The 20,997-nt window shown below is 40.1% G+C and overlaps 2 protein-coding genes across 2 annotated transcripts in view; both read right to left on the bottom strand.

The window, feature by feature from the left end:
* Positions 1-16,378, bottom strand: part of LOC146467595 (uncharacterized) — a 45,068-nt gene extending 28,690 nt beyond the window's left edge. The window contains exons 1-12 of the mRNA XM_085125490.1: positions 15,390-16,378; positions 14,796-15,154; positions 12,442-12,606; positions 9,670-9,777; positions 9,181-9,306; positions 8,687-8,783; positions 7,787-8,005; positions 4,623-5,002; positions 4,162-4,329; positions 3,711-3,821; positions 3,050-3,166; positions 181-271 (exon numbers count right to left, since the gene is read on the bottom strand). Of these exons, the coding sequence (XP_084981616.1) occupies positions 181-271; positions 3,050-3,166; positions 3,711-3,821; positions 4,162-4,329; positions 4,623-5,002; positions 7,787-8,005; positions 8,687-8,783; positions 9,181-9,306; positions 9,670-9,777; positions 12,442-12,606; positions 14,796-15,154; positions 15,390-15,462 (2,014 nt within the window). The 5' untranslated portion in view covers positions 15,463-16,378. The remainder of the gene's footprint in view (positions 1-180; positions 272-3,049; positions 3,167-3,710; positions 3,822-4,161; positions 4,330-4,622; positions 5,003-7,786; positions 8,006-8,686; positions 8,784-9,180; positions 9,307-9,669; positions 9,778-12,441; positions 12,607-14,795; positions 15,155-15,389) is intronic.
* LOC146467596 (uncharacterized) lies at positions 5,892-7,399 on the bottom strand. The gene has a single exon (XM_085125498.1). The coding sequence runs from the start codon at positions 7,339-7,341 to the stop codon at positions 6,223-6,225; it is 1,119 nt and encodes a 372-aa protein (XP_084981624.1). The 5' UTR covers positions 7,342-7,399; the 3' UTR covers positions 5,892-6,222.
* Positions 16,379-20,997: the final 4,619 nt, after the last annotated feature.

Here is a 20,997-nt window from a genome sequence, read left to right as displayed (position 1 = left end):
TACGCAGTAGCTTTGGTAGACTAAAGTTTGGCAAGGTGGAATAAAATTTCACGTCTGCAATCATATATAAAAATTTCTCCACAAGGAAAGGTCACATTTCCATAATGTGAGAAATTACATCGATTTTCAGTCACTTCAAGAATTTCTGCGCTATAACATTAGCTAAAGCTAACGCCCTACCTGGCAAAACTGCGTAAGACACTGACAGAGGATCATGTTGTTGTACAAATAGTTCCTTCACACAGGCTCTAAAGCCCGTCTTGTTTATGTACTGCAAAGATACAAAGAATAAAATGCTTTAGAAATTAATAATATGCAAATACCACAGTGGAAATGAAGGAAATACAGTAGAACCCCCTAGATAATACGACCACCTCGTTATTGCGATCGACCACTTGTTTGTGCCCCGAACGAATCAAAAGTCCAGTCATTCCCTTAGATTTACAACCTCATTAATCCGACCACCCCGTTATTACGTTCACATCCGTTTACGTCCAGAAAGTGGTCGCATTAAGGATGCTCCCCTGTACAACTAAAGAGTACGTCTAGCTGTTCCTGTAGTTGCACAAAGCTGATCTTCCGTTTTCTTGGTGTGAAGTCACTAAAGAATAACTATACGTCCCTATATAGGAAGTCAGTTCATCGCAAGGCCTTTCTCGCCTCTATAATACCCTCACCCGTTCAGCGAGCTAGGATCAATCCTCAAACCAAGGATCTCCTCGCAGTTACATGCTATTAACGATTACTCTACACTGTATCTTCACATCTTTCTACGTTAACTACAAAACACAAATGAAGCTAAGATTGACTTTCAAATGCTGCCGTTTGATATCACTCCCAGAAAGTTTTCATTTCAGGGTCCCAAAGGGGTTTAGGGCTCCAGGGCTCCGGCCTTAAAAATGCAGGGCTCCAGGGCTCCAAGGCGAAAATTTCAGGGCTCTAGGGCTCCACATCATACGCTTTAGGGCTCCGGGCTCCACTCTGGTCTACAATTGTGATATGTAAAAATTCTATTTTTAGCGCTAAATCGAATTCGCAAATAAAAAAGTCAGCTATTCCGATCAATTTTTTAAACCCAAGCAGCCAGTTATATTACCTCCTACTATTTAAAAGTGGATTAAATATTAAACTTGTTTAAATGGGGCTGACAACTCCGCTGTGTGCCCATTGTGTTGATAAAAGCCTTTATAGTTTTGCTTTAACAAGCATGTCTTTAAGCGACTTCCCTTTTCTATAAGACATCAAGGGAGGGTCCTTGTATATCTCTCTTAGTAGCGGCTGGTTTTGTATTAAATGCCATTTTTCCATTAGAATATTTTTCAAACGTGGCAGTGATGGTTGAAATTGTGTCACGAAGGGTAGAATCAGATTTTCTTGTGCGCTTTCTGTGTGTAAGAGCATTCTTTCTTTCTGCGAAGTTAACTTCGGAGAGGATTTTGTCCATCAGGTTACTAGGATAACCTCTCGATGCCAGGCGTGTTTTAAATTTTTTAATGTTTCCTCAAACACTACTTTAGAAGAGTTTGTCCTCAGCGTGGCCTAAGGGATTCTCCTTTAACGAAGCCTTTTTTGACGCCTGCTGGGTGTTAGTTTGTAGTTTGTGTACTGAAATGTTTCAGTAGGTTTGTAATGTGTGCGCATGTCGAGAATCGATTCTTTCTCGAATCTCTCTTTCTTATAGACTGTTGTATCCAAGAATGTTGTTTCTAATTGTGAGACTTCAGCGGCAAACTTTATGGTAGGGTGGTGCAAATTTGCTTGCTCAATGAAATGTTCTATTTCTTCTTTGTTTGTATTGTAGCCCACAAGCAAAATACATCGTCAATAAACCTTTTCCACGTTAGTGATTTGCTAACGCTCTGCCTTAAGATCTCCTTTTCTATAGATGCCATAAAGATGTTGACAAAAGCTACTGCCATTTTAGTGCCCATGGCAGTTCCGTGTGTTTGGAGATAGTCTTTCCCGTTAAATTGGAAGGAGTTCTCCTTCAGTATTAGGCTGAGCATTTCTCTCAGGAAATTTGCAGCTATAGGAGGGTTATTGGCATGAAAGTTCTCGTATGCGTTGCATACTATAGTGATTCCTTCCTCCTGTGGGATATTCGTGTAAAGGCTAGTGACATCCATTGAGACTAGAAAAGCGTTTCTAGGCACCCTAGTGCTTTCAATAAACCTTATGAAATGTGTCGTATCTTTAAGGTACGAGTCCTGTATTTGTGCTATTGGCTGAAGTAGTTTGTCTACGAATGATGATAGGCGTTCTGTTGGGCCATCACACCCAGATATGATAGGTCTTCCGACTAATGCCGGTTTTTGAATTTTTGTGAGGGTATAAAACACTGGGATTCGAGGCGGATTTGGTGTTAGGTTTAACCATTTAACCATCATTTCGTCTATGCACCTTGCTGGCTGAAGACCCGAAAGTCAGGATGGAAAGGGCCATGAATCAGATGAACAGTAAACAATATAATCTATTAAGGACTGGGTAAGCATTGAAATCTATTAATCTTTATCAATTATTATTTGTATCTTCAAAATAATCTGTCAAGTTTTTTTTTTTTTTTTAATTTGTTGTAACTGATACCTGCGAGCAAACTGCCAAAGGAACGGCCCGTTACTATAAAGTTATTTTTATCGCGCTCACTACGATTATAACAAAGTTTTCTTTAAATTCCTAAATAAGTTGTTGCATATCATTGTAAACTGAGATAACCGCGTATACTTGTATTATGTACTGTCCTCTCTTCAGATTCTTTTTCTTTATGCCCGTTAACACGCACAAACAAACACAAAAGGCAGTAATCAAGAATCAATGCAATCTGGGGACTCGAATGATCAAACTTGAAAATGCTGGGCTCCGGGCTCCGCGAAAAATGTCTTTGGGCTCCGGGCTCCACACCCAAAAAAGGATCAGCGCTCCAGTCAGTATAATGATAGGGCTCCGGGCTCCACAGCAGAAATTTCAGGGCTCCAGGGCTCCGGGGACCCCCCCTTTGGGACCCTGTCATTTCCTAGATACATGTTGACAAAAAAGAAAAGTAATATCTTACCTCAACCCATGCTGAAATGGAGTTGTACAAAGGATTGAGATTTCCTCCGCTTGTTGAATGATTTGCTGACACTAAGACTTCGGGAGAGTCATTGTAATGCTTCTTAAACACGACATCCTAAATTAGAAAAAAAAAAAAAAAAAAGGAGAGATTTCAACTGCTTGTGAATGACAGTTCAAAATAAAACCGGCCTTGGCAAGTTTGGAACATTTTAAACAAAAAATGAAATAAACAGGCAAACCAATTAATCAAGCTATAATAAAGTGGAGGATGGAACAAAAAGAAGAAAAGGAAGCAAGGAAGGAAGAGGGAATGAAGGGAAGGAAGGAGAGAGAAAAAAGGAAATGAGAGATGAATGGTTAGGATTACTGTTAAAAGTTGAGAATGTATGAGCGGGCAAGAGTACATCTGAAAAAAAAACGAACAGAAGAGCGAATGAAAAAGTAAACAAAGAAGTTAGTGCGCACAGGCGTAAGTGCGTGTTTGTATGCGTGGACATGGGTGTGTGCATGCGCAAATGCAGCCGCGACTGCAAGCGTGAATGTATAGATGCGCGTGGGTCACCTAAAAATGACGCTGCAGCCGCACAAGAAAACGTGATTGTTTGTAAAGGTAGATGGAGAACGTAACAAACACGTGAGCAGAATAATGACCTACTTACCTCACAAAAAGCGTAATTGAAATCTCGGGATGGCTTGTTCGAATTGGAGAAGTATATAGCCCCATGCTCTCTAAACAGAGGTCGATGAAGCTCTTCAAACGCTATCCAATCCTGTAAAGAAGCCATTGTTTGCTATTACGTTAATGGCACTTTTCTGAGAACTATTTTCCAAGAGCAAGAGTGATCCTCTGTCCTAACAATACCCAGTGCAAGACTATATAAGTCAAACAGCACGGTATTTCTTTTTGTGTTAAAATGGAAAATACGGATCTAAGATAAAACATTAAAAACGTACTTTAGTAAAACTCAAATAGCAACTGTCCTCCAACTGTACCATCCAACAAAGAGATAAATTGAGTGCAGTTTTTCATGTAACGGGCTTCGGCTGAGTTTTGACGCGAAGTTTGAACTTGAAGAAATTATAAAGAGAGTAACAACTTAAACCACTCACAACATGAATACTTTGGTGAGCACCATCAAAGTTCTGTAATTCTCGAACGCAGATCTTGAAAGACGTTTTCGTGATATCTTCTAACCACACAGAAGATGCATCATGCTTCACACCACGCCTTTCATGCTCCGCTGACACTAGAACCCTGGGCGTCGACTTAAACTTGCTCTGTAATCAAGGACAACAAAAAATGGCCTCAATTTCAACGGCAATGTGAATGTTTTTATGCACATCAAGGCGGTAAATGAAAATTTATTTCACCTAAACCGAACTCAAATCTTGAAAATCTCTGATTTTTGGCTAAAGTTATGATTTAATTCACCGTACTTTTTCCCATTACGTCAGTTCTTTTTTTCAGTACTCTGAGTAAGCTAGTGTTGAGGTTTGTTTTGCAACCACCGGAACAGATCAAAATTTGAAACTCAGTTTCAAAAATAAACCAAAAGAAGTTTGCCTCCTACCGAGGGAAGTGGCACGGTACGACAACTCGTTCCAGTCCACCAAGTCGGCATGTCCATTTCACCAGACACTCCCCCGTCATGGGCCCCCTGGTAGGCAAGCCAGTCAACTGTAGCAAACGTTTCCCCATTTCTCTTCTCGTTTCTCCCAGCCTGTGTAGCACAAACGGTAAAATTGTTCTCCAAGATTTCTTCAACCCAGGCAACCACAGCTTCGTGGACATATCTGGGATCTGAGAAGTTCACGTGATTGACGGAAACCTGTATGTGAACCGGTTTGTCAGGATAAAAGACGTAAGGAGCCAGTGGAACTTGTTCACAAACTGCTTCAGCCCAAACTGGATTGTGGCGGAGGCGATGCCGGCCCTTTTGCGACGGAAATCCTGGAAATAATTTAACAACATTAACTCAATTCTTTCTCATAATAGGACTACAATACTGTTGCCATAGGTATTGAGGGTCAAGTTGCCATACTTTGCTTGAGCTTCACCAGGGTTATGCGCCTAAAGATTGCTGTCAGATTCATTAGTGTGAAACAGTTTATAATGATTCAAGTAAATACAGCAAATTCTGTACAAATCTTCATATTACTTCACATCTTCATTTTGTTGTGGTATAGCTGTCGTTTAAGGACGTTGCCTACTTTTGTTACTGCACATACATTCTGCGCATCTGGAGATACTCGGGTTTCCTTTGGGTGGTACTTGCTAATACAGGGGTATTTTTGCGCGGTTTAAAGCAATGCGGAGAAAGCAGAACTTAGCAAGTGCTCTTGGTATTAAAAATGAAAATTGGGTGGTAACCATTTAAGAGATAATAAAGCTTCAATTTGGAAAAATAATGCCATACACTGCTTTGTATTTTACGGCTTTTTAGAATAATTGTGGCTTAATTATTTTTTAACTAAAAATGCGTGGTTAGCCCCAATTTTCTTTTTGGATTCCAATAGCCCTTGCAAAGATCTACTTTTCCCGCATAGTCATAAACCGCGCAAAAATGTTTCGGTATTAGTGGACACCGTCCTTAAATACACTGTTTGGAAGTTCACGCTTCTTATGTCGATTCTCATTATGACATTCGTTAGAAGCTGTAGTTTGTATAGTCGTTGATTTTTTTTCTTTAGTTCCGTGTAACTGTTACTATCAACTTTTAATTGCTTGCAATTGATTATCCCTTTGCACAACCAGTAGCCATATATAGCCACTTAATCTTAGAGCTTTCTGTAGTTCAGTTGTTTTGGACAATTCGTTCTTGTTTTGCTGACATTGTTTTTGACGATTTCTTGGCTTTAATGGCAATCGCTTCCGACAAGACTGTAAGTACAAAACACTGTTTTTCCAGCGACAAGAAAACACTGTCTTTGAGGCGAAAAGCAAAAAAACTCAAAACCTGTTTACGCCACTCCACACGCCATCTTGCGCGCGGAACGCGCGACTTAAATTAATTAATGTCCAGTCCTCGCGAGGCGCAAGGCTAAGAGCGCGCGCGGCTAACATGTAAAAATACAACAATAAAGAGTAAAAAGACAGAAATGTCAATGTCAGCAAAACAAGAACGAATTGTCCAAAACACCCCCGCCCGTGACGTGAACCGGGGGGTAACGTCACTCTTTGTCCTCCTCATGGTGCGCTTCTAGTAGGGCCAGCTTTCCAACAGGACGGACACACGTTCCTGACTCTGCTGATCTGATGAGGCCATCTGCACTGGCGATTGGTGCCATTACTCGCCCCAAGCGCCAATGCCCTCTGGGTACATTGTCATCGACGACAAGAACGAGATCTCCCCGGCGAAGGTTCCGTTGTATGTTAGGCCACTTACTGCGCTCAATGAGGTGAGGCACATATTCTCGTCTCCAACGACGCCAAAATTGATCCGCCAGGAATTGACTGTGTCTCCATCTCCGACGTAACGACATGTCCCGCTGGACAAATTCACCCGGTGAAGCATTCACGCTTGCGCGACCGTGCAGGAAGTGGTTCGGCGTTAGAGCACTGAGATCAGACGGCGACATACTGCTACCACCATACACAAGCGGACGGGAATTGAGGAGAGATTCAACTTCAGCGACTACGGTGAGAAAGGTTTCATCTACCGTAAGCACGTTCCCTAGCATCACTTTCATCGCTCGCTTGGTGGACTTGATCAGAGACTCCCACGCTCCTCCAAGCCATGGCGCGGCAGGTGGGTTGAAACTCCATTGGACTCCGCGGGCACTGAGTTCATCCTGGATTTGCTCTTGGTCAAACTCGGCTAGGGCCTCACGTAGCTCACGTTCAGCACCCACAAAATTCGTGCCATTATCACTCAGGATACGTACTGGGTTTCCTCGGCGGGCTTTGAAACGTCGGAGTGCCATGATGCACGAGTCCGTGTTAAAGCTGTGAGTGACTTCAAGATGAACGGCACGCATGTGCAGGCATGTAAAGAGACAAACATATCGCTTCTCTTCTCTGTTGCGACCAACGCGAACTTTGAATGGACCGGCATAGTCTAATCCCACATGCTGAAATGGTGTGCTTACTCCACCGAGTCGTATTTCAGGCAAGTTACTCATCTTCTGGGTCAGCGGTCGCACGCGACGCCGATGACAGAGCGGGCATTTCACGGTACAATTCTTCACCTCCGCACGTCCATGTAAGATCCAAAACTTCTCTCGTAAATGATTGAACACATGTTCTACTCCCGCATGGATGAGCTTTTGATGATAGTGGATGACAATCATGCGTGTAACATCGTGTCCATGATCTAGGATGATCGGGTGCTTGGCTTCCCAGGGTAGTTCCGCCTGATCAATTCTTCCACCAACACGGAGGATTCCGTCTACCAATTGTGGATCAAGACTTACGACCCGACTTGTGCGGGGAACAGGGCGTCCTTTGGACAACGATTCTATTTCAAGTTTACACGAAGAGGTTTTACTGTTTTCCGAATATTTTTACTGTTCGTCACGTCGCAATTTTAACAGATCCAGTAATGTCCATATGTTATACCAAAGTACATTTTGTGCATCATCTCAATATAATGGGTTTGTAAGATTCTGTCGAAAAGGATGAGCACGACAAGTGTCTTTGTAAGCATTTCCATTTTTAAGGGAAATAAATTCCCTACCCTGGTAACTAAAGGGTTACAATACCTCTATGAAAAGAGAGTGAATTCAGCGATGTTACCTGTACAGTCACCCGGATGATGGACAGTAAAGTTTGCTCTCAGATGGCACATTTCTCGCTGGAACACACACACGTTGTCATATGTGGTACCATTAGAGGAACACACAGGCTCTTCATACGACGGACAATTATCCAAGCATATGCATCGCGCATCCCTGGGACCAAATGCCTTACAAACGGCAAAGTACTTACAGGAAACATTGATGCAAGGATCAACATCTGTATAACATAAATTAAGAGGTAAAGGAATAAGGAAAAAGAAAGTGATAGAACCGATAATAGCCCGCATCGTAAAATCATTGTCATTTTACGAGGGTTTAGATTACATCACTGGGCGTCATGTGAGCAAACATGGATAATTGGACCATTAAAATGTCACATTTCATCACAGTAAGTAATTGTCTAAGCTTTTCAACTGTAGCTGGTTCGTGTTTTGCATGTACGTCAAAACAGAACTTGCAAATTTTTCCCGCCTTAAATGTTTCAAGGGCACCAGACGAGAAAATGTAAATAAACCCTTCAAAGGTTGCGTTTTCTTACCTTTCAAACTGATATTTGTGTAGCTAAACACACTTCTATTCATTCACCTCAGAGCTGACCTTTTAAGTAGCTCAAACTTTCAGTGAACAGAAGCCCATCCCCGGAGTTTGCGAGCTGTTTTTGGCTTTCCAAAAATCTTAGTTGACCTTTTATTACACGCTAAACGACGTTATTGTATTTGTCTGTTCGAAAACTTTTATAGCAGAGAAAACTCAGAATTTCCATCAACAAAAACCTTTTGAAGACCTACTTCACTTAAAAGAATCGTTGAGTGTCCCTTTTGTTTAATACATCAAGTAATACAAGCATGTGCATTTTTTCAAAGGTGTTTCCATTTAGGCCGTATAACAACTTGTTTACCTCCAATAACTGCGTAATCAACTGTGACCGGATCATGTTGGCTGTCCATTCCTGCCAAGTCTTTTATGCATACGCGAACATAAGAAATTGTTGTTTCCTGTGATAAGAGCAGAAATGAATTCAAATAAGTAAAATGGCGATCAATGCTCTTAGTAATAATTTTCTGCAAGATTTCAAGGTTGAAGACAATTCTATTTCATGAAACTTGGTACGTCTCGAGTGAAATAGCAGCCGAGTTTAACATGTAGTTTTGAAGTTGTGTGCTTATGCGAAGTTGGTTGATACCGAATGAGCTTTTCCTATTCATATCTACTTGTTAGTAAAAATGGTAACTGTGGTGTACTGGGTACGAGTAAAGACACGTTTACATCCGGGAATGTAATTAAGCAGAGTGTTGTTGAAATAGAAACCATAATGGCGACCTTAGTGTGTCTTAGTGACTTTGTGTCCGACTTACTGTCAACCTGCGGCCCTTAAACACAACAGTAACTAACCTCGATCCAAGTGTTAAGGACGTTGTTTTCCGGCTTAGCAGAGTGCACGTTCTTGTTATCGTATAGGTGATTGACTGCTACCATGACAACAGGAGGTACATAAAACTTCTCCGTAAAATTAAACTCCTGTCACAAAGAAAATGCAAAGGCAAAAGGTTCAAGTGTTCTGTGAGATGTAAGTGTGACAGCTAAGTTAATGACGTAAGTTAAAGGAAATCCTGAAATTTGCTTTACATTTACAGGTTATACTTTAGGGTTTTTAGAACATTCGCGGTATTTTGACACTTTTAGTCCCAGATATTTTTCATCTATTTTAGTTTCAGATGAACAAAATAGTGTCCCATAGTGTCCTCAGAGCATTCTTTTGATATCTCTAAATATTAACGACCTAGTTGGGAAGGAATCAATTCCTTACCTTGATGATCTGGTTTTTTATCATTGTTTAAAGTTTGTAATAGCAAACAGAAACTAAAAAGAAAATACCATTACCTTACAGAAAGCGAAGTTGTCCTGTTCCAGGGGAACCCCACCATTTTCAAACTGGAGTTTTCCTTGGAAAGTCAACTGAGCAATTCTCTGTGAAAAGGCCAACCAATCCTGAAGGAGAAAGTAAAAAAAAAAATGATTAACATGGTACTAATAATTTCTTATTGTCAAATTTGTCAAATTCTTTCCTTTTGACCTTGTAGTTTAAGTGTTAAAAAAAAAAAAACTAAGAAAGGGGCTGGGGGAAGAGTTCTTTCCTCAGTAGAGAATCGACTTCGACACTATATTTTGAACTCCGAAATACTAACATAATACTAGCAATGCTTGCACTACTTACAATACTTGTAACGCTTACAATACTATCAATGCTGACACTATAATACTTACAATACCTTCATTACTTACAATACTGACAATATTCCCGATAATTTTTAAATTAATTGTTGTGACACTATTAATGTCACACTACAGTTACAACAATCACATCAAATAAATACGATACAGAACATTTATTAAGCGGAAAATTTAATTAAATTAGAGGACAAACAATAAAGAGGCATGGCTGAGAGTATCTTTTTTAACTTCGTGAGAGGCAAATTACAGGGGACAATTTGATACCTTCCATCACAAGAAGGAGGTTAGGAAAGTAAAAAAAAAATTATATCAGGGTCCTTATCCTTCCTTTTACTAAATCAAATAAAATATCTTGCGATTAAGAATAAAGAGGTTCACTTGTTTATTTTTGAAAGAATGAGGCTTTAAGCCCAATATAATGGCTGGAGTAAGGTTGATAGCCACTAAATCTGTCATGCCTTTTTCAGTGATAAGCCATTGCTTGAAACAACGCCAGAAGCAGGGCGTTGCCTCGCAAAACCAGAAAAAAAAGACTAGACTTTTCACCTCAATATTGCAAAAGGTGCACATAATATCTCCTTTGATGCCTATTTTCTTCAAGAAACCATTAGTTGCCAGTCTTCTGTGTAACAATTTGAATTGAAAAGTAATCAGTTTCGTTATGTTGATGCATCGGAGTGAAAGTCCGTATATTGATTGCCAGTCGAGCCTTTCGTGACTTTCTAGTTCACAGTCTGCGGATCATTTTTGCTGACTTCGGAAAGGAAATTGTCGCTCAAAAGAAAAAAAAGCTTTTCCTACACTATCTCTTTGCTTTATGAGATTTTAAAAGTTTTGAGAGAAAGCTTCCGAAATTGGCATTCCTTATAAGTAAACAGTTTCTGTTTTTTTGCCTTAAGGGATTTTAGTGCAGATATCAGACTTTATTTTTCTTCATTGTGACACTGCCCAAATATGGTCATGGTGAACTCAATATACGTCGTTCGCACCTAACAGATATCCTGCGATATACGTAATTTCGTGTGTCGGAAAGAAAAATATATGACAGAGCGCTTTAAAAAAGTGACGACCTCGCAAGTACACCAAATTATTAATAACGCTGTTTCATAAAACACAACGAAGGCAACCAAGTTTTCTGTCAAGATTTGTAATGGTTAGCGCAAAAACTTTTACTGCTTAATTACCTTTTTGTTTTTGAACTGGATCGCAGTTCAGCAAAATGTGTTTTTTTTTAGCTAGACTTTTGTATTGTCCCGTATTCTAGTAAAGGCTCAGAAATTACAAACAGTATTTTCTTAGACTGATCATCATCTCGCAACAATTAAACAGAAAGCGCTCTTGACACGTCTCGAAGAAATGGAGAAAACCACCTGAGAAAACCAAGCTCGCAAAGTGCCTCGAGAATGTTATCTCTCTGGTAGACAAAAAGATGGAGGGAGTAAAGTTATCACGACTAAAACATTTCTAGGCATTTTTTATGTTGAATAAATGCGTTAAAATGTTTTGAAATGAATAAACCTGTCAAAGTTAATGCATTTCCATCCACCCCTATTTTCCATACTCCTCGCACTCCGCACTCCGCACTCCGCACTCCGCACTCCGCACTCAGCACCCCGCACTCCGCGTATTCTATCCAACCAACAAAGCTGCCACTTTCATTCATGTGCGTCCTTGCGCGGTCAAATGTTAAAAGCCTCTTTTTTAACAAATAAAGATCGCCTCCAGCTTTTATCTATAAACCTGCGCTTTTTTATCAATGTGTTGAATAATAAAACAATTCTCCTGCTCAATCCTGCGGAATTTCGTAAAAGCGTCAGACACCTTTAAACTGATTTAGACAAGTCATCTTAAGGTTGGCTCACCAAACTGTTGTAACTCAAAGTCAAAGAAGAATTTCCATTTACCCTGGTTTTCTGTATCTGACGGTATTTTTTTTTTATCCAGATGGACTTAAGTGCTTTGTTGAAAGATGTTAAATCAATCATCGTCAGGCCACCATCCGAATAGTCGCTAATCTTAACATCTCCTTTGATTTTGTGCTCCCCCTTCCGCTCCATAAAAAAACTTAAAAAATAGATACTAATTATTATTTTAAGTGTAGCTTCAGCAACTACAGCAACAGCAATCCTTCTCAGAGTTATAAACTTATTCAATTGTTGTAGCAGAGGCTACAATAGTTTTGATGCCCAATGTTTTCTATCATCAGACTCTTTCGTGAATAAAAGCCAAAAACGAAGTAGAACTCAAGGGTATTGGAACGTCTTTGAAGGATTATAAATTTAACTCAACTTTACAATACCAATTAAATTGCAATGAAAAGTATATTTTGGCAATGGTTCAGTGACAATGGCTGTGTATAAAGAAGTCACGTGTGGATTGAGGTAGGCGTCACGCTCACGTTAGCATAAAGGAAAAGCTTACCACTTGCAGATTCTGATGTTTTCCGTCAAATGTTTTCACTTCTCGGATACAGACTCGGAAATGATCTTCTCGTAATTCTTCTATCCACGTGTTCATGGCGTCCTGTGCTCTGGTGCTGCCAGCGTGATGTACAGATGCAAGTACTTTGGGAACAGAAGGAAATCGCTGTGAAGCATGAGATAGAAGATTTGTTAGGGGTTTACAGAGAGCAGGGGAAGCTTTATTTAAACCTTTGACCTTTTTTAGGTAATACAAAATAACATCTTGTCACGAACAACATTTAGCTCTTTTTGTGTAGGACCGAGAAATCACAACTCTTCCCGATTCCCATCCTTTACTTCCCGACCCTCATATTCTAACAAGGAAGGTTCTAGCCTCCATTGTTATGTGCAAAAAATCGCTCTTTTACATCTTTCGATAATAAAGTAGAAATTATCTAACAAATAAGAAGCACTTGAGTAGCTTTCAAAAGACTTTTTTCAAAATCATTGTGTCTTCCTGCTCTCCTTATCTTCCCAGCCCCCGGCCCAACAGAAACGTGCAAACTCCTTCCCCTAACGGCTCCAAACAAAGACGAGCAAATCCGCACGGAAAGACAAGATGATTTAGATGAAAAAGACTCTTATCTGATTGCAGACTAATCCTCAATTTAATCAGAGTAAGAGCTGTTTATCAAGTCAACTAATACCTAAAACAATGATAATCCTTACTTTCGGTATGCAAACTGAATATTTCATAACTAATCCAAGAATTAACGAGATGCCCTTAATCGGCATTACACGGAATGCTTAATGTAGCCCCATTTATTCCCCATGATATGTTTCGCAGATATTTAAAAACTATCCTCCCTTCTAATAAGAATAAATTTAGAGATACAGTTTTTTCGCTTATTTTTATAGTCAACTGTATCCTCCCTTTGCAATTGAAATAATTGAATGGTTTTATTCAGAGAGACTGCGTGATTTTTCTCGTTGTGTTACTAAGAATCATACCGGGAATAACTCTGCAATAACGTCATGACCCCGCTGAACTGGTCTGGCTTCCTTCGCTTTGAATTATTCGATCTGTAGTTTCTTCGCTGTGAACTCTCCCTATTTCCACCGTTTCAACTTTCGAGTACTACCTAGAACTGTTATTATTTCGATTTACCGCTCGAAAAACGTCTGTTTTCTTTCTGAAAACGGCAGATCCGGAGTCGTAAATTCAGACATGTGGCCGCCATTGAACGAAAACAACCCAGTTTCCAAATGATGATTTGCTTTGACGTCACACAAGTAGAGATGAGTGGGTCCCCTCCCTCGTGATATACGCGCGGATAATGGAGTTTGATTGGGCCGCTTTTGTTCAAGACAATCAAAACAATGGATCCCTTCTGGGAGAGGGAAGAATTTAATCTAGTTTTAATGAATAAATCAAATGATGATTTGACGTCACACAGGAAGTGACGACTGGGTCCCCTCTCTCGTGATATGTGCCTGAAAAATAGATTTTGATTGGGCCGCTTCTGTTGAAGACAATCAGAACAATATATCCTTACTAGGGGATTCAGAGTTTAATGCATAAATTAATGTGCACATTTGTGACTACGATGAAGAAAAAAAAGATACCCGACCGAAACCTAGACACGTCATGCCCTGCGGGCATTCCGTGTAATTAGGTCAAGTATTGCTTAAGAGAAGGGGAAAAATTCACGAAACATTAAATCAAACGAAAATTATATACAACATTTAAGAAAATATGAGGTTTTTATTTTGTGGAGACGCCAAAAAAAAGGTTCCCTCCAGGAAACGTCAAACCCAAAAGAGTTACAAGCCATGCTAATCTCAAAGTCTATGCAGGGCATTAGCTACTCGCCGTCACTTATGTATCTGCCTACTCCGCTCGGGGATACCCAGCAGTGGATTGACGTTCTCTCCAAAGGGGAGTAGTAATACTACTGGTTACTTGGTGTTTAGAGGTCTGCCTTGGAGTAGGCAGTTGTCATCTTGAATGTGAACCCTCAGGTCAGTGGATCCGTTTATAGTTGATTCATACGAAATGGAATTTAAGATCCAAACTGGCGTGAGACACGAACTGACCACTGCTCTTGGGTATTTGCCAAATACGACTTAAATGTGAGCTGGAATTGTTTTCTGTCTGTTTTTTGGGCTAACGGGTCGAGACGTTTTAATTAAATGGCAAAGCGATATAACTTACAAGTACTTATGGAACAGGGATGGAACAGGTAGTTAGGCATGATGTCACGCTGGTCATTGTTAATGCCAAATGCTAGAAAAAAGCTCTCCAATTGATATGCTACTTCCTTTGTGTTTAATGAAGTTTTTCTTCTCTAACTTACCAAATGGGAGTCATACCTGTGCAAAATCAACCCTTTCACACTGTGTTCCGCTGGTGAATGCATTGAAGGAGGCGGTGCCGTCAAGTGCTCCAGAAGGCGTGCCACGAAACGCAACCCAGTTTACGACAACAGATCCATTTGAACCAAGGCCTGATTCCAACACACAGACGCGGAAATTATTCTGCGTCACTTCGGCGGTCCACGCTACTGCTGAATCATGAACACTGGGCGGTTCATTTTCATGGCTGATGGATGCAAGGACACGAATATTGCCCGAGCTGGAAAATACCTGAGGGTATTGCACGGTTTTGCAATGGACCAAGTCGGGATATGACACGGAGAAGTTGACCTTTCCTTGCTGGAAGAGATTTTGCCCTGAGGGAACATTGTATGAGAAAATGTAGGTTAAAACAAAGATTCAAAAGACTAAAGAAATAAAGTTTCGAGGCAAGTAATGACTTTAAATTCTCCTGTGACAGATCCAAACTGGCGTGATCGGAGTCAAACGTATGGTTCTAACATTTCAAGTTAGTTCAGTTCGAGAACCGGACCTTCAAGGTTAAAACGAATCGCAATTTTGGTGGCAAGAGAATAATACTACTGGTCTTACCTTCGCTTAAATAGGGAAGAGCGCACAATATTAAGAGCGTAACTGACAGCTGTACACCTGGGAACACCCCCATTCTTGCAGCTGAGGAGCAGCAAAACTGCAGAAACAAGGACTCCGACTTGTGTGTTCTGGGTATCGAACATGCCACTGATGAAATCTCTCTTCGAATTTCTATATAAAGGGCCCATGTCTTAAACTGACGAAAATTAATATTCTCATTCCTTCTTTCCGGGTAAAAGTCTGGGAGAACTTAGGAATTTAACAAGGCGGAAGTAACTAGGAAACGAAGCGACAAAGTTAAGAATATACCCTGTCGAAGAGTGATCAGTTTCGCAGAGGTCCGGAGAATATAGGCTATGATCAATCAGTCACTGAGCTGATCATTCACCCAGTCAAATGAGGTATCAAATTTATAGAAAGAAAAAGCGGGTAGAATTGGATCAAGGCATTGAATAACCTCTGGGAAATAACTTCACGTTTATGTTAAAAATAGCAAAGGAACAACGCATGAGATTGACCTAAGCTAAGCAGTCTTAAATCGTTTTTTCTATGGTGGATTTTTGCCAGTCTCTGATCTGATCATTCACCCAGTCAAATGAGGTATCAAATTTATAGAAAGAAAAAGCGGGTAGAATTGGGTCAAGGCATTGAATAACCTCTGGGAAATAACTTCACGTTTATGTTAAAAATAGCAAGGAACAACGCATGAGATTGACCTTAGCTAAGCAGTCTTAAATCGTTTTTTCTATGGTGGATTTTTGCCAGCTATTAACAGTGCGCAGATACGCCAGTCAACCCTGTTTTAAGCGGACCCCAGATTAAGCGGACACCCTCTATTAAGCGGACAGCAGCACAAGTCTCATCTTTTTTCCCTACATTGACTGTAAAAACTACCTGTATTCAACGGACACCTTTATTAAGCGGACACGGATACCTTAAACTTGTCTTTTATGGTCCTTTCTATTGTTAAACAACGAAACCTGTATTAAACGGACACTGCAATAAGGTTTATGTCTTTTTGTCCAAGTTTAAACAGATCGGTCATTTAACTTTGCCGACAAAAGAGCTGTCACATCTTTGTCGACAATCTCTGTTGGCAACCTGATTAACAAAAGGTGATATATACAGGCCCGAAAATAATCCCGGCCCGCAAATGATCCCCGGACCGAAAATGATCCCCAAATTGGACGCAAGTGATCCCCGATCGTCTCACCATAAATATAGAATGGAATGGACTCAAAATCGGACAGTGGATTTACATTTTATACACTACTTTTTTTTTTCTTGATTGCGCAACAGTCGTTATATTTAAACTATCTAATGTGCCTGGCAGCTCCGTGCAACAGAACAATTTACCTATAAACTGGAACATACATGTATATAATTTACTTATACCATTACAACACCTAAAACGTGCACGAATTGTACAAAACTCCTCATTTTTCAATTGGGCCAACAGTACGAAATAAATTTTAACAGTACAACTCAAAAATAGTTAACTGGAACAGATATTTACTAACTTGTAATAAGTTCCCTACGATCAGTTAAACACAAGTCCATTTAAACTGCTTCATTTGCGATAAGCTTTGAAACCCAAGATCAAATACATGTAAGAGCAAGTGCAAGAACAAAGAGCGACTTGCTTTCGCAAGTTTTTTTTTTTTTTTCGAAAAAGGAACGAGAATTGGTCAAAGCGCTCGAGATAGCGGTCAAATCTCGCCCACTATCGTCGCCCTTGTTCTTAATCGGATCTTACTAGTGTTAAGCATGACTTTTTAGTTTCGGTCGTTCAATACGTTATCGTTGGGTTTGTCTTTCGTTTTCATTTTCCCGCTGATTGGACTGCCAGTCTTTCTTTAAACGAGAGAATCGGTCAAAGCGCTTGAGATGGTGGTCAAATCTCGCCCGCTATTGTCGCCCTTGTTCTTAATTGGATCTTACTAGTGTTGAGCATAACGTTTTAGTCTCGGTCGTCCAATACGTTATCGTTGATTTTGTCTTTTGTTTTCATTTTGACGCTTATTGGACTCTCAGTATTTCTTTAAAAAGTTTTTACAAACACGCTGTCGTCGGCATAGACCAGCAGAAGACCACTGCCTCCCTCATAGATGCCTTACGAAAAGCTGTCAAATTTTTTTCCGCATTCAGTTGGGCAAATTTGTAATTCGCTCTTGTCCATACTTCAATTTTAATTCTTCGGGTACATCTGTTATTTTTGCGTCCATTTGCTGAAGGTTATGGAGGTCGCTTTCTGCTTCATGGCCCAACAAAGCAATGCTGTCGAAATAAGCTTCTTCTTGACTGTGGTTACTTGGGTAGATTATATGTAAGCCTTCTCCTTAGCTACACACCACAGCAACCGGAATATCGAGAAGGTTCACCAGACCTAGCAAGGCAACATAATCACCTCACTCGCAGTCCATGGACATCCGTCGAAGGTACGTCTCCCATCCACCATGATTCACGAATTCTCTTAAGTGAATGCGTTCGGGATGGGAGTGGCTGGGTAAATTCGGGGAAAGCTTACTTTCAGTCTGAGTGCGAAATTGTGATGCTTTCTAAAGGGGGTTTCTCATCTGGTAAGTTGGTCTGTTCAAGTTAACTATTTTTGAGTTGTACTGTTAAAAATATATTCGTATTGTTAGCCCTATTTGAAAACTGAGGAGTTTCGTACAATTCGTGCACATTTTAAGCGGCGGATATAAGTAAATTACATACCGTTCATGTATGTTCCAGTTATAGGTAAATTAATGTTCTGTTGCACTGAGCTGCTAAATTATCATTTTTGTTAGTTGTGAAATTTGCATGCAGATAGTTTAAATAACGACTGGTGTTATTGAAGAAAAAAAAAATGAAGTGTATAAAGTTTAAATCCACTGTCCAAATTTGAGTCCATTCCATTCTATATTTATGGTGTGGCGACCGGGGATCATTTGCGGTCCAATTTGGGGATCATTTCCTGTCCGGGGATCATTTGCGGGCCTGTACATATCCGCAAAAGGCTAATACAATGGGTGTGCTATCAAAGGATGCTAAAAGTTACTGTTATTATAAGGTGGGAGCGGCAGTACTCCTGAAGTGTGACCTTTCACGGCACGTTGCGTTCTAAACTGCAATGCTCTATGAAAAAGCAATTTCATTCAATGTTGGTCATTATTTGGAAAATAAACGACGTAAATATAAGCCCATTGTCTTATCCTGGGCTAGTTAAGTTCTGATATTGCATAGCTTTACATTTTCACTAAAATGCATGCTAACATTTCAATTTTGAACAGGAAGTAAGACTAGTCGGACAATGGACAAAGAATGTCAAAACTTGGTGTAGCTGGAATTCGTTGAAGTTATAAGATCTTTGCCTTTTTACCTATCGTCAAAAGCCTGGGCAATACTTCCTAGTAATAGCTATGGGAATGTACCTCTGGATGGGGTTGCATTTTCGCGACTGAGCTTTTTATCGAAGTAGGCCACTTTTCAATGAGGCTACCGTAAAATTCCGAAAATAAGCCCCTCCGGGCATAAGCCCGTCCGTATAGAAGCCCCCAAAATCTGAAACGCAAAAATACCTCCCATAATAAGCCCCCGCGGGCTTGTATTTAGAAATTATCCTTAATTATAGAAAATACACATAATAACCATTTTCAGTAAGCCTTTTTTTAGTCACAAAAGAATGATTCAACAAGTGTTGAAATTTATTGTCTTTTACGCAGTTCGCTCTTCACTCGCGCCTTGAATGCCTTCGGTCTGTAGACAAAGTATTTGCAAGGAATTTCGATCCCGCCACCCTGAACCCAAACTCCCTCTGGTACTTCTCGCTTTTCACCTGTTATCTTTGAGCATGGGACCCATAGCCAGTTACACATTCAAACATTTTGACACAAATTTCCCTCCAATTATAAGCCCATGCAATTTTGAAACGCAAATTTTCCTCCTATAACAAACCCCTCTGGATACAAGCCCCTTCCAAAAATAAGCTCCTCAAAAAGGTCCTTTGAAAAATATAAGCCCCGAGGCTTATTTTCGGAATTTTACGGTATCTGCTTGGAAAGGTAAGCCTTCTACATTTAAATAATCATTTTCATTCATTTTAACCCTATCTAGACTGGGAGGGGAGGGGGGGGGGGGGGGGGCTGCGTTGAACGGATAAGACCGTCAAGATTTTTTACTGTGAGAGATTTCTAAATGAAGACGGCCAAGAAAGTAGGATTGTTAAAATCTGTGCCATTAGCAACGTTATAGCCGTCACCTGAGGGTAGTTTTTTCTGACATTGGTGAGTTCTTTGGTTAAGAATTTAATGACTAGAAATTTAATATTCACTCAACAGTCAAAATGTGCATTTTTGGTAGTGTCTGGTCTTGTTTCATTTTGCTGCTTATCGTTTTTTGGTAACTTCAACCGTCAAAACAATCTTCCCATCAAAACCAGCCCAATCTCATGGTCACATAGCCTGCGACAGTACACGTCTCTTCCGGCTTTTATTTTACCGCCGCGCGCAGAAAAGACGTCTCCTCTCTCAAGTTTGGTCCAGTTAATGACTTTTTATACTTGATTGCTATGACCGTGACATCAAAACTACTATGAGTGACTTGCAAATCTTTTCCGTCAATCATGTCTGTCATGCTATATACGACATATCTGACTGAAATAAATTGGTAAATAGGCTTGTGATGTTCGTCAGCTCGTGGAAAATGCAATGGCATACGATGCGAAGCAGATGCTATTACAATTTAACAGACGCCTACTTAGTGAGGGCTTCAAACGAAAAGCCTACCAAAAGGAGATCGCTCTCTATTATCAGAGGTACCCAAAGAGAGCATTTAAGCAAAATACTTTAAATGTTGTTTTCTGTATTCCCACATCGTTTTCTGCCAGTTTTGATCTGTTCGGATGCTTTAGCTGAAAATTTAGGTGGAAGAAATGGCTTTAAGAAAATGCCAGTGAATTTTTTCAGTTCACGTTTCTAAAGGGGTATTTGTCCATCCGAAAAAAGAAAGGCCGGTTAATTTTCCAGTGTTAAGAAATTTTGAGCTGTCATTTTGCCGAAGAAAACTGGAGATTTTCTCCACAGCTAACGCCAACATTATGAGGCGATTTTGGTCTTCCGAAAAGATGTCAACTAAAATGAACCTGTGTATTTTGCTGAAGTGGGCGCATCGAATGCCAAGCAAGTTATATGTACTTTCTTGCCTCCAAAAACAAAACCTAGGACCGATGCGAGCAAGTTAATCCGATTAAATGATCAGGACAAGTTAATGAATCGCCGCGCCTTTTCTGCAGATAATTGCAGTTTCAACTTCCGCTTAAAAAACGAATTTGAGCGCTTGATATAAGAATCAAAACTCCTTTTCACTTTCCAGGATAAATAGAGCAGAATCGCTTGTACTCTCCTCTCAGTTATCTTCGACATTGTTCAGCAGTATGGCAGCTATCATTGGAAATAAAGTTTTAAAAAAGTTTCTCGCTTTTCGCCATTGCAAATCGCCTTGACATTTAGGTAATTTCTACGAAACCTTTTTCGTCGTAACATTTTTCCTCACTAGCATATCTATGGCCGTCGAAAGTTTGTAAATTTGGATTTTATTAGGGCGCTTTACATTTGTCAGAACTCCC

Source organism: Pavona decussata, unplaced genomic scaffold (genome assembly GCF_977016875.1).
Source record: "Pavona decussata unplaced genomic scaffold, jaPavDecu1.1 SCAFFOLD_134, whole genome shotgun sequence".
In the NCBI taxonomy this organism is placed as follows: Eukaryota; Metazoa; Cnidaria; class Anthozoa; order Scleractinia; family Agariciidae; genus Pavona; species Pavona decussata.
The sequence above is the reverse complement of the archived record's forward strand: the minus strand, read 5'-3'. Positions and strand labels throughout refer to the sequence as shown.